This window comes from Sesamum indicum, linkage group LG3, assembly GCF_026168435.1.
Source record: "Sesamum indicum cultivar Baizhima isolate 11 linkage group LG3, ASM2616843v1, whole genome shotgun sequence".
In the NCBI taxonomy this organism is placed as follows: domain Eukaryota; kingdom Viridiplantae; phylum Streptophyta; class Magnoliopsida; order Lamiales; family Pedaliaceae; genus Sesamum; species Sesamum indicum.
Genome location: NC_142659.1, coordinates 14,501,344 through 14,513,548, shown reverse-complemented (window position 1 = coordinate 14,513,548; position 12,205 = coordinate 14,501,344). Strand labels below are relative to the sequence as shown.

Below are 12,205 nucleotides of genomic sequence, written 5' to 3'. Positions count from 1 at the left end.
TTTCCCATAAAATAAACTGTGAGGAGAAAGTCAAACGATCTAAAAATCAAGAAACTGCATAGAAGAAGCTGAATAGTGAGTACTTTGTAAATTAAACGTCAGAACAAAAGAAGTCTTCCTAAAACTGTCTAAAAAGTTACTTAGCCAGAAAATGAGATCTTCTTCTTCTTCATATGCTTTTTCTTGTTCTCTGAAATGTTCTTTTCTTCACATACTGTACAGCAGCATCTATAATTTGCTCCTGAGTACCGCCACTGTGAATGGATTTACTGTCACTGAGAATGGTTTTAGCCAGTTGATTGAGCTCCCAGTTCCCAGAAATGGGCTCTACAGCAACACTTCCACCAGGTGGTCAAGAACTGCTGTTCTTAGCATTGATGACTTTGGAGCTAAAGGGGATGGATTCAGTGATGACACCAAGGTAAAATGTGTTCTTTACTTGAGTAAATCAGCCTCCTCAGCTGTGAAATGTGTGAATACAAATGTATATGTTTTGAGGTAATTTCTTGTGGGATTTGCATGTATGATTGGGAGCATAAGACCGGAGTTAGGAATTCTTGCTGAATAGCACTTTCTCAATACCTGTTTTCTCTTGTTCTTATGTGTTTTTCACACTTGATGGTGCAATGTCTTAAAAACATTTTGTTAATCTAGAGTGAGTTCTGTTGTGCTCTGAATATGGATCTGTGATCCAAATATTCTGTTGTCTGTATAATTTTCTAAGCGAAGGTGAACTGATCCAAATTCTGTACATTATTGATCTCCAATATAACTTTTGGATCATTTTTAAATGGCGCCACCATTGTCAGTGTGCAAGTGCAGAAGAGAAGAACTAACTTGATTTTTAAGCTTTTATGGATGTTTTGCGCCAATTCATGTGGGGAAATGGTTGAATCTTGTAAGACAAGAGCTTAAAAGGAAGCGTTATCTTCAAAGCTTTTGTCGTTGTTTATGAAACGGTGATTCTATTGTTGCCTTGAAATGATCCAAGAAGGACTTACACCCTTCATTTCGCTGCAACGTTGTTCAGGAAGATTTGGTATAATTAGTAGCATTCGTGTACAATTTAGGTCTTTTGTCTTGTATTGTTCACCTATCTTGGCTTCATTTGATACTTTTCCAAACTTTCATTTCCAGTTTCATGATTTTGGAGTTAGTCTAAAAGATTCATTTTAGTCTGGATGTTGCCAAAGAAGAAAGCATTTTGATGAACTTTTTCATAGAAACAGCACTAATGCGCCATTCAAGAATTTCTTCTCTTAATCCTATAGTTGTTGATGGCATCAGAGTTTCCAAGATGTTTGGAAGGTAGCCTGTTCTTCACCCTCACGAGCTAAAATTGTAATTCCTGTGGATAAGTTTTACCTTGTCCGACCAACTGATTTTACCGGCCCATGCCGATCAAAGGTGACCTTGAGTGTAAGAGCTTGATTCCCTTTTCTCAATACTTTCTAGTCCTCCAAATTGTCATTAAGAACTCAATTTCCAAGTCATACTGTGTGATTAAGTAGCTTTTACTTATACATTATTAACTTCAATTCTTGCAATGTTTATAGGTTTCTGGTTTTATTGTTGCACCCCGAGATCCTGAAGTCTGGGACGGCTTGAACATACGTAAATGGCTCTATTTTCATCAGGTGAAACACCTGAAAATAGAAGGAGGTGGAATAATTGACGGGATGGGCTGGGAATGGTGGTCCAGATCATGCAAGAAAAATGATTCAAATGTAATAATCTATGCACTGACGAAGTTATGTGATTGTGTTTTATGTTTTGGAAATAAAGATGGTTCTGATACTGATTCCCAACTTTCTTTGGCAGCCTTGCACGCAGGCCCCAGCGGTTAGTACCACTTGCTTTGATGCAAATTGTTGAAGCAGGCATTTCCATCTCTCTATACATTTACTCTTTGTTTGTCGAGAAAATTAAAACATGTACTACATTTTGGTTTTCCTGATTGTTGGAAATCATTACAATGCAGGCTGTTACTTTCCATAGATGCAAGAACTTGAAACTGAGGAATATTACTTTGTTTAACGGTCAACAACTGCATATGGCTTTTACCCACTGTAATCGTGTTGCTGCTTCTCATGTCACGGTTATAGCACCCGCTGATAGCCCTAACATGGACGGAATCCACATAAGTGCATCAACACGTGTTGAGCTCAAGGATATCATTATAACCACAGGTTTGTTAGTCTTTGAAAGAGTTGATCTGTTCTAAAAGTGGTTGGATAGGTTAGAGATACCTCACAGGAACATTTGAGTGAAAAACCATATTTCGTTTATGATATGCCTTAAAGTTTTAGGCCCAAAGTCATGAGGTTATCGTTTTAGAGACTAGGGATATGATATCTTTCTTAAGACCGGGATTGCATTCCCTATTTCGTACCTCTTCCTGTATATTAAAATAGTCTTCTCGCCTTTGGACATAGCCTAATTCAGGCTAACCACGAAAATATTGTGTCTCGTTCTGTTTTACTCTTTTAAGTGTTTGAACTATAACAATAACTCTACTTCACAAAATTATTTCTTGCTTTTATTCTGTTGAACGGGTGGCAGGAGACGACTGCATATCTGTAGTGAGTAATTCTTCTCGGATTAGCGTAAAAAATGTTGTCTGTGGGCCAGGCAATGGTATAAGGTACCACATTTTTCCTCTCGACCTTGAACCATGCTCTTGCAAATTGGTAGCTAACAATGGTGGTTTTGGCAGTATTGGGAGTTTGGGAAAATACAACTCATCTGCTTCAGTGCAGGATGTTATTGTTAGCGGAGCAGCTTTGTTTGATTCGGAGAATGGTGTGAGGATCAAAACATGGCAGGTAATTGCAGGTTGTCCAAGTTCTAACATACTGCAGAAGTTGCATGTATTTGTATTTTCTTTATGACATCAAAATTCCCACATTTTCTCTCCCTCTTTGGCATTTCTTTTCTCAACTGACAGGGAGGCAGCGGTTTTGCCAGGAACATTACATTTGAGAACATATGGATGCGAAATGTCTCGAACCCTATTGTAATAGATCAATATTACTGTGCATCTCCTGAGACATGTGGAAACCAGGTACAATAAGTGCTTCAAATACTGAGCATTCTCCATGTATAAGTGAAATTAATCGAGCTCAGAAAATGGGAAAACCCAAATCCTAATATAAGTATATAACTGCACGATTTTCTATCCCAAGAACAAAATACGAGCAACCATGATGCATCTCAACCATGTAAATCTGTGTTTTCTTGCATTTGGTTTTGCTTTGTTCTTGCAGACGCCGCTGTTTGTAATTCCCAACAAGTTCTGTCCTTTTCAGCTATCTTTGCCTTTGCAAAACCGTGTTTTATCTTACAATGCAGACTGCAGCAGTCAGCATCGACAGGATATATTTCCGCAACATCAAAGGGACTTCAGCAACAGAGAAAGCTATCAGATTTGCATGCAGTGATAGCTATCCATGCAAAAGATTGTACCTGGAAAATATTCAACTCACAACCTCATCTGGAATTGCGGCAAAGTCATTCTGCTGGAAAGCATACGGCACAAGCACAGGTCTGGTATATCCCCCATCTTGCATTTTGTCAGGTGAGATAATCATTCGGTACAGAGTTAAGTCCAACTCAACAGGTTGGAGGAGAGATGATTATGCTGTGTTTTAAGCGAAGAATCCACAAAATGGGTGACGTTTGTTTCCTTGCATCCTTTGAGTATATTACCCTCAAATACAAGTTGATTCTTGATGTTTGGTGATATAAGGTGTGTTTTAGGCTCTAATAGTTCTTGGAAGTTCCTTTTTTACAGGTTTGTTTCGACTTTTATTGCACATAGTCAAACCTTGTACCTGCTAAATTGGTTGTCCTTGATTTTTAGAATAGTGTCTAAGCGGAAGCTGCATTTTTTGTTAGAAAAAGTAAAAAAATGTCATTGGTATGGGAAAGAACGCCAATCATGTCATACAAAAGGCAGATTGATGATTATAGCCGAGTTACTTAGGAGTGACTTTGTATTATATTTGGTATACTTCGCAACTACTCTCAATTTTGGTACAACACTGAATTGTGAAGTAGATGAATATCGTCAGGGGAACAGCGGATACGTTTATATCTGTGGTTTACATAGCATCATAAGGTTTAGACTTCACAAAATCTCAAGAATGAGCCAAAAACATCATAACTAAACCTCAATGCTTTCTATCAATTCTCATCAAATATCATTCTACAAAAAATAATTTCCAACTCACTCTAGATGAGTTCTCTACGCGAATGTGCTAACTCTGTCTAACACCCAGTTTGGGACAACCAAGAGCCAGAGGTAAATCCAAATTGTCTACAGTGCGGAACGTCCTTGGGACCATCTTGTCAACATAGAGTGTTCCATCTAGATGATCACATTCATGCTGAAAAATTCGAGCTTGCCAACCTGAAGCATCAACTTTGATTTCTTGGCCATTTCTGTCGAAACCTGTAACCTCGACCTCTAAGTGTCGTTCAACAACTGCTCTGAACCCATCAACACTGCAAAAATGGATAAATCATATTTAGCAGGTTGTAGACGAGATAAAAAGACCCATATTGTCCTCTATGTTGCAACAGAGCGTTTTTCAACATTTTGGCCTGTGGATTTGATGACTAGGATACCCATCAACTGCTGGTTCAAGTTGCGTGAAGCACAATCTTAAGCTTGTGATTCTATAGCTTTTGTATTATTGTTACAGCTAATAAATTTTAAACACTCATCAAATATTATTTCCCTACAATATAGTAGTTCAAATTAAAGTCATTTTTGGAGACAACTGATTGCTTTTATGATATTTAGAAAGCAGAAAGCGGCATTTAACTTAAAGTCTTTAAGGGGTCTCTATATGCTACAGATGCTATATGAGCATGACTTGCCTCTGACCAAATATTGCTTAGAACTGCCTAATAGTAGGTTTGCTGTTTCGATGAAGAATTTGGTGTTCAAGCTCTCTCCCCATTGTATATACAATGGACTACTAATCTACATCACAAAAATACCAAACTTTCTTATGCATCTTCATCAATTCATTAATTGGGTAACCAAGCACTCTCACGTTTTCCTTTTTCTGCAATTTCACGCTATCAAATCTTGCTTTCATGCGCTCCCACTCTCCTGCGATTTAAGTGACTCGTGCTTAAAAAAGTCACATAAATCGCGATACAGTCGGAACACAGGACAGCCTGACCGAGATCATTGAAATAAGAACAAAGTTGTTCCTTACAACGCAAATAAGTGCTGGAACTGACAACACATACAGAAGGTGATTGTTGACAATATTTTTACCTACCTACTACTAGCCTTAAAAAATCTACGAATATTGGAAATATTAAAATCTTTCTCACTTTGCCCATGCTTTCACAATATTATAAATTGCAATCACTACTCTTGTTACTCATACCATATGTAACAATGTATGAGAAAAAATGATTTCTCATCTAGCTTCTCTGATAGAGGAATAGTAGATAATTGCACTTGTCACATATACTATGAGCAAACCTAAGTATCCCTCATATCTGCAATCTTCTCTCTTGAATTAAATTACATCAAACTTTTGATATACACTATGAATTCTATAGTTGCCATGTTTATTTCCATACCTGGCATTCGACTCAGATTAGTTCATTGACCCAGGTGCTAGGTAAGTTATTAGATCAATCTTAAGAGAAGATTTTGTGCCCCTAAAATGCGAAATTTCATTGGACTAAAAGGCATTGTTAACTGCACGGCTCCAGGAATTAATTCAGTCAATAAATTCTTTCTGTTGACAGGGATCTTTGGAGCATAATAACTCGGTCTCTATAATTCTTTTTGGCACAACATGCCCTCCGATAACCATCTTGCAAGACAAAATCTACACAACTTTATCACGATTTCCACTGTGTATGCTACCAGAAGGGAATATATGGTGTTAAACTAACTTATCTATCTAACAGGAACAGAAGCCAATGGAGAATTTCAATAAAAAGATGTCCGATTCTATAGCCTCAACTATTTTTAAGTTTCATTGTATCAATAATGAAGTATATGACACTAATTGATTCAAACAAAAAGCACATTCATAAATGCCCACTTAATATGGTATAGCTTGTGCTTGTGTTCCTTCTACCATAACCAGCCCCTTTGGTAAGTTTTCCACTTCTTTTTTCTATTTTCCAGTTTTATCAAGATACATGTTTCCATTATAGTCTTTTCTAGATAAATATGTTAGCAGAACATAGCTGAGTCTAAGTTACATTCATAAGGGAAAGGGCTAGGCTGAAAAGAAAAGGAAGGAATGGGGAGGTGGGCTTACACAGAAAGAGAGATAAGAAAAAGAAGAATAGTACGATATGAACAAAATAGTGGGGCAGGAGATTGAAATGGGAAAATAGAGATTGCATGGATATGGCAGCAGAAGAACACAAGTGCCAAACATTCTTGTTTGAGTCGCTTAAAGATTCATGGGAAAAGGAGTTATTCAATTTCTAATTTCAAACAATTTACCGCACTACACTTCCTTAGCAGAAATCAATCTCAACATCACATGTTCCACGGCAGCATTACAAAGATTCAACATAAAGGCAGAAATGATCTAATTCTAGTAATAGATTGTTGCTCTAGTAGTTCTGCATAAATTACCTCAAACACCCTTCAAAAAAGAACGCGGTTTTGTTGCCCTTCTTTTTCAGCTTCGGATTGATCATAACCTGAAGTAGAAGACCACAAACTTCACCAAACAAAAACGTTTCGTAACTCTATCATAGTATTAAGTTTCATAGTTATATACCAAAAGATCAAAAGGGCGCCGTTCTTGTGCTGTAGTCTCTTGCTTTGATGCATAGCTGATGTACTCTCTCGTATCTTCCAAAACAATGATCTATTTACAATGACAAAAGCTAAACACAACAAATGAAAACAGAGATGATCTGTCTACCACATGAACAGATGTAATTAAAATCAGCATTGGGACTAGAACTAGAATTCCCACATAATAAAATCTTTGAGCTACTTTTAACCCTTGTACTGACAACAGTAGAATTCACACACACACATATTCTCAAGAGAGCATTACCGAAATATCAATGGTACCAAACTAAAATTAAAGCGAAATTATACACAATGCAACAGGAGTATTAGTATTACAACACTAACCCTCAAGGGAATTCCAATTTGAGGGGCAGCAAGGCCAACCCCAGGTGCCTTCCTCATGACCTTCACCATATCATCTATGATCTTCTGGATCCGCTCCGACCCGATTTCTTCGGGTCCCACCTCCTGAGCTGGTTCATGAAGAACTGGGTCGCCGGCTTTCACAATGTCCGGCAACGCATTCTTTCTCTCACCCTTGCCCAGAAACCAACCCGCCCGGGCAGCTAAACCGGACCTGTGACCTCTTCTGGGCGCTATAAATACGGGTTGTTGAGGCCCACTCACGGGTCGGATCAGGAGTGGGGTTCTTGAAATGGTGTTCAAGCACTTGCCCGTGTAGGTTAAGGGAAAGAAGCGGTGAGTGAGCCTCTGAATGCTTTCCATTGTTGGCAGCACTGTCACTGTGCTTGCTTTTCGCTTTCTTGTTGATGGGTATAATTTGGGCTCTTATATTGGACTGCCCAATTTCTATGGGCTTACTGAAATAGAATTGGGCTTCAACTTTGGGCTCAATTGTTGAATTTTAAAAGTTAATTTCATATTTGTCACCATTCCACCATCTCATCAATCCATTCATAAAAAGACTTAATCTATTCAATGAATAATTTTTCATATGGGTAAATTACAACCAACTTTTTTAAGATTTGACATAATTATAAATACATCTTGATATTTAATAAAATTATATAATCTTTGAATCGAGGAATAGAATTGTCAATTTTATTCTTATTATATTTTTTCTTGTTTTAAAAAAAAATGTTAAAAAGTAGAACGAGATAGATGAAAACATTTTAAAAAATTATCCAGTTATGCCATAAATAAATTTTAATTATTTTTTAAATAAATAAAATTATAATTCATATATAGTGTACATCTTTTTGATCAGTTCACTACAAAATATGGATGATAAATTATTAGACGACCGTTAAAATTATATAAGTATTGGTAATGTTCCAAACAATAAAAGTTATTTATAATTATATTAAATTTCATAAAAGCGGATTGTAATTTATCTAACTTTTGTTGATATGTATTAACATTAGTTTGTATTTGCAATTCTAAAAAATAAATAAATTAATAAAAATGAGCTTGAATACATATTTTAGGTTGTGACGCTAGATTCGAAATTACTTTTGTCAAACCTTTTATAATATGAGAAGAGCTTGCTGAGATATTAATATTAAATATTTTTTCTCTCTAACAACATAAGCCCAGAGATGAGGTGGTTGTGTTAAAATATATGAGTAGTATTATTCTTTTCATAGATATGATCAAATAAATAAAAGTCGTTTTTATAAATAATAGTAAAATACGACTCATATATGTTTTTGCTAGAATTATAAGATTGATTATGAGTGTGAATCACACTAATACTATGTCTGTCTAAATTTTCTATACCTTAATTTTTTTAATGTATTTAGTAAGTGTTGGAAATTTATCCCAAAGTGATGAGCCCTAAATGGATCGACAATTACAGAAATAATGATGGATTTGTAAAACCCTTACAATAATGAAATAACAAATCAACAATACAATATGAATGCAATAATATTAGATGTCCCAGGAGCCAAACCCGACAATCGAATGCCCAAGTTCTACCAATCGGCAACCCTCACGGTTGCAAGAACCCACGAAGCCACCAAGACACAAAAACACTTAGAGCCACAAAATATTACTTAGGCTTCACTAAGAAATACACACAACACACTAAGTATTTTCACAAAGAAGATGATCTCACAAAGGATTCACAAAGAAGATTTTGATTTCTCTTGTTCTTGTTCGTTCGGTTCTAGCTTATCAAATCAGAAGAGGAAGAAAAGATTTATAGTGGTGAGAAAATTAATGAAGGAGGCGGTGGAGTGATTCCTAAAAGCCATGGGAATTGGAATTGAGAGAGACAAGAATAAGAAGAAAGAGGAAGAAAACGATTGGGTGGAATGAGGGAGAAAAAGAGGGGTTTTGGGTTAAGAAGATCATGGGTCGGGTTTGTGGGTCGGGTCAATGGGTCATGGATCGGTAGCAAGGTGGCTGCCATCCAGCGAGAGTCCATGGTGAGTTGGACCGTTGGCCAAAATTCAATAATAAGCCTTTATATTAGTCTTGATAAACTTTATATCCATTAAAATGATTAAGAAATATAAAATATAAAAATAAAATGGGTAAATTACACTTTTGGTCCTTACACTTGAGTCAAAATTGATTTTGGTCCTTAAATATTTTGAGGCATGATTTTTATTCTTACTCTTTTCAAATAGTTATGATAATATTAATTCAACTATTAAAATTAAAGTTAAAGCTAATGAAATTGTGTTGGAGCTGCTCATTTGTTGAAGGGCTAACAGGACGAGGCGGCGTAGGGAAATGAAAAGAGTCAAGGGAGCTTGATCGTGAAATATTTAAGGACCAAAAGTAATTCTAAAGTAAAGTATGGGGATCAAAAATATAATTTAGAGAAATAAAATGTACATGAAGATTATGTGAAAGATTCCACAATAATTGAGAAGCTGGGCTGGCTCCTACATTCATCATTTAGAACAAAGTCAGAAGTGCATGTGGAGTGTACGGCAGCCCCAGTCATGTGCATGCAATGTACCTACCAAGCTACATCCACATCCACCTAACCTGCCATCCCATGCCATGCTGCCTTTCAATTCACACTTATCCTTTACTGCCCAACATTAATTCACTTCACCAACTCTTCCTACCACCTATACATATATATATATATATATATATATATTTCAAGATTTTAAAAACATGTCTAGAAAATAAAAATAAATATATGCAAAACACAATGATTTGAATTATTAGTGTATCCAATCAAACTTTAAATTTAAATGTATTAAATTATATAATGAATCGCATATTATAAAACAGATACTTAAGAAACTTTTCGAATTAGTTTTAATAGGATCGATGTTCGTGAATCATATGTATTAAAAAGATTATCCATAAAATATTTATATGTGTGTGTAGAACAGAGTAGGGTATTTAATATAGTTATTTTTTTTTAAAATTTGATATAATTGTTAATATTAATTGTTGTTTGAAAACTTACAAATACCCCATCTTCTCAAAAAATAAAAAAATAATTACATAGCACTTAAATGGTAATGTAGAAATTACTATTTTATCCTTGTGGACTTTTTTTTTTTTAAAAAAAAATACGAGGGTAAGTGAAGTAATTAAATAGTGCACATCAGTCTATTAATTTCTTAAAAAATTCAATAAACTATGTTAAATTATAATTTATAATTCAAAAAATAATTTTGATCAATTCATCATAAAAATTGAATAAAAATCCAACGTAATATAATGAAATGGACTCATTGTTTAACAAAAGTTAAAATGATAAAGGGTATTTATATTTTTTTAAACAACGAAAAAACACTAGTAAATTTGTGATTATAATAAACCTTAAAAGGGGTGATTGTAATTTACCTAAAAGACTATATCAAAAGTATTTGAACCTAAATATAATACATATATATTGGGTTTTACTTCATATCCTAATAGGTATTTCAGTAAATCAAGAAAAAAATAATAAAATAAATTTATATATAATTAAATAAATACCCACATATTTTATAAAATTTGAATTTGAACTACTAAATTAAAACATTATGAATGACTACCAAAGAAGATTGTGGGCAAAGAATTGTGTAGCTTTCGGTTGAATGGCATGGCTTAAGCCGCAATGTTTTACTTTGAATGAGTTGTAATCACATTCGTCTGTGTAATTCCTACTAATTATTTAATAATTTCACGTGCCATGATATATGTGAAATCATAATTAATGATTAAACCACTTCATTTATGCTTGTGAATGCATTTTCTTCATGTCCATATATAGTTTTTTAATTTAATTTGACATTGACAAACAGAAATTTATAGCTCTATCATACCAAGGAGATGAAAAGATTTGAGTTGAGCTCAAACACATTATTCTTTAAATTCATTTAAAATTTAATTGAATTAAAAATACTGTAATTTTAATCTAATTCGATAATTATAGCCGAGTGGGACTTGAGAGCTGAGTTCTAGTAATCTGAACACTTTTTATCAATCATTATTTCATTGGTCTTGTTAAAATTCGAGTTAAGCTTAAAAATTTATTGAAAAATCGAATTGAATATACTTTGTCGTAAATAAGTATTAGTTACGCCAATGAGGCCTAACTCAATTAGCAAAGTCGAGACCCCATGATCTTAGAGATCATGGGTTCGAACTCTATTATGTGCGCGGGATGTTGGCTATTGCATAATAAGAGTTGTTGTCTATTGTAATAGTATGTGTTGTCGAGCAAGAAATTATTGTAATAGTCGTTGTTAGATATTGATGTGGACAGGAAGGATTCTAATTGTAATTGATTTTTTTCAATTAATAATATGTCATCGTCTTACCTAGAAAAAAAAAAAAAGTATTAGTGACAAATGCATGCATATAAAATTAAAGACGAACATTTAATCTATGCAAAAATAAAAAAAATAGCATTATATTGATTCAATCTATATATTAATATACTAATTAAGAATACTAAATAATGAATACAATAACTCTAGATTAAATAAATACATCAATATGATCATAAATAAATTATAATAACTCATATTAATGAGATAAATACTCACATAAAAATAAAATAAATACACATACATCTAATAAAACAAAGGCCCTCGGCATTAGCATCAAGCCATCAACCAATCTACGCAATATCTTACACATCATAAATTAAAGATAAACTTAAAATAATGATCATTAAAAACCCTTTTGACTTTGTCCTACGAAAAGGTGGCCATGTTATAAAATCAAGAATCCGATTCAACACCCCTTATCTGTCCATCTCCTATATAAATACGGACTTCTCCATTCCCATTCATCCAACCAACAGTAATCATTCACAAGAAAGCCATACAATCAGCACAAATGAATAATAGCTCCATCAAACCAGCATCCTTTCTCCACCCAAAATTTGTTGAGAAAGTAGAAGAAAATCGTCTTGAGCCCAGAAGAGGCGGCGGCGCAGGGCCGGAGGGGGTGGTGGCGCCGCCGAGGAGTAATAAGCTG

At 34.6% G+C, this 12,205-nt stretch overlaps 2 protein-coding genes across 7 annotated transcripts; one reads left to right on the top strand and one right to left on the bottom strand.

Annotated features, from left to right (window-relative positions):
• Positions 1-78: 78 nt before the first annotated feature.
• On the top strand, positions 79-3,766 carry LOC105157528 (putative polygalacturonase At1g80170). Of its 6 annotated transcripts, none has more exons than XR_016064724.1 (9): positions 79-421; positions 1,288-1,419; positions 1,557-1,727; positions 1,822-1,842; positions 1,982-2,189; positions 2,563-2,825; positions 2,948-3,064; positions 3,267-3,544; positions 3,620-3,766. XR_016064724.1 is itself a non-coding variant. In XM_020692754.2 (9 exons), the coding sequence occupies exons 1-9, from the start codon at positions 152-154 to the stop codon at positions 3,649-3,651; spliced, it is 1,407 nt and encodes a 468-aa protein (XP_020548413.1). In that variant the 5' UTR covers positions 81-151; the 3' UTR covers positions 3,652-3,766. The 6 variants fall into 6 exon arrangements, 5 of the variants coding, with proteins under 5 accessions (XP_088734917.1, XP_088734918.1, XP_020548413.1 ...); XM_020692754.2 differs by having other exon boundaries at positions 81-421; positions 3,352-3,544; XM_011073930.3 differs by having other exon boundaries at positions 82-421; positions 2,563-2,644; positions 2,717-2,825; positions 3,352-3,766.
• Positions 3,767-4,048: 282 nt separating this feature from the next.
• Positions 4,049-7,557, bottom strand: PDF1A (peptide deformylase 1A). The gene is made up of 4 exons (XM_011073931.3): positions 7,142-7,557; positions 6,777-6,866; positions 6,629-6,696; positions 4,049-4,506 (listed from the first exon to the last, which is right to left on the bottom strand). The coding sequence occupies exons 1-4, from the start codon at positions 7,520-7,522 to the stop codon at positions 4,260-4,262; spliced, it is 786 nt and encodes a 261-aa protein (XP_011072233.1). The 5' UTR covers positions 7,523-7,557; the 3' UTR covers positions 4,049-4,259.
• Between the last annotated feature and the right edge of the window lie 4,648 nt (positions 7,558-12,205).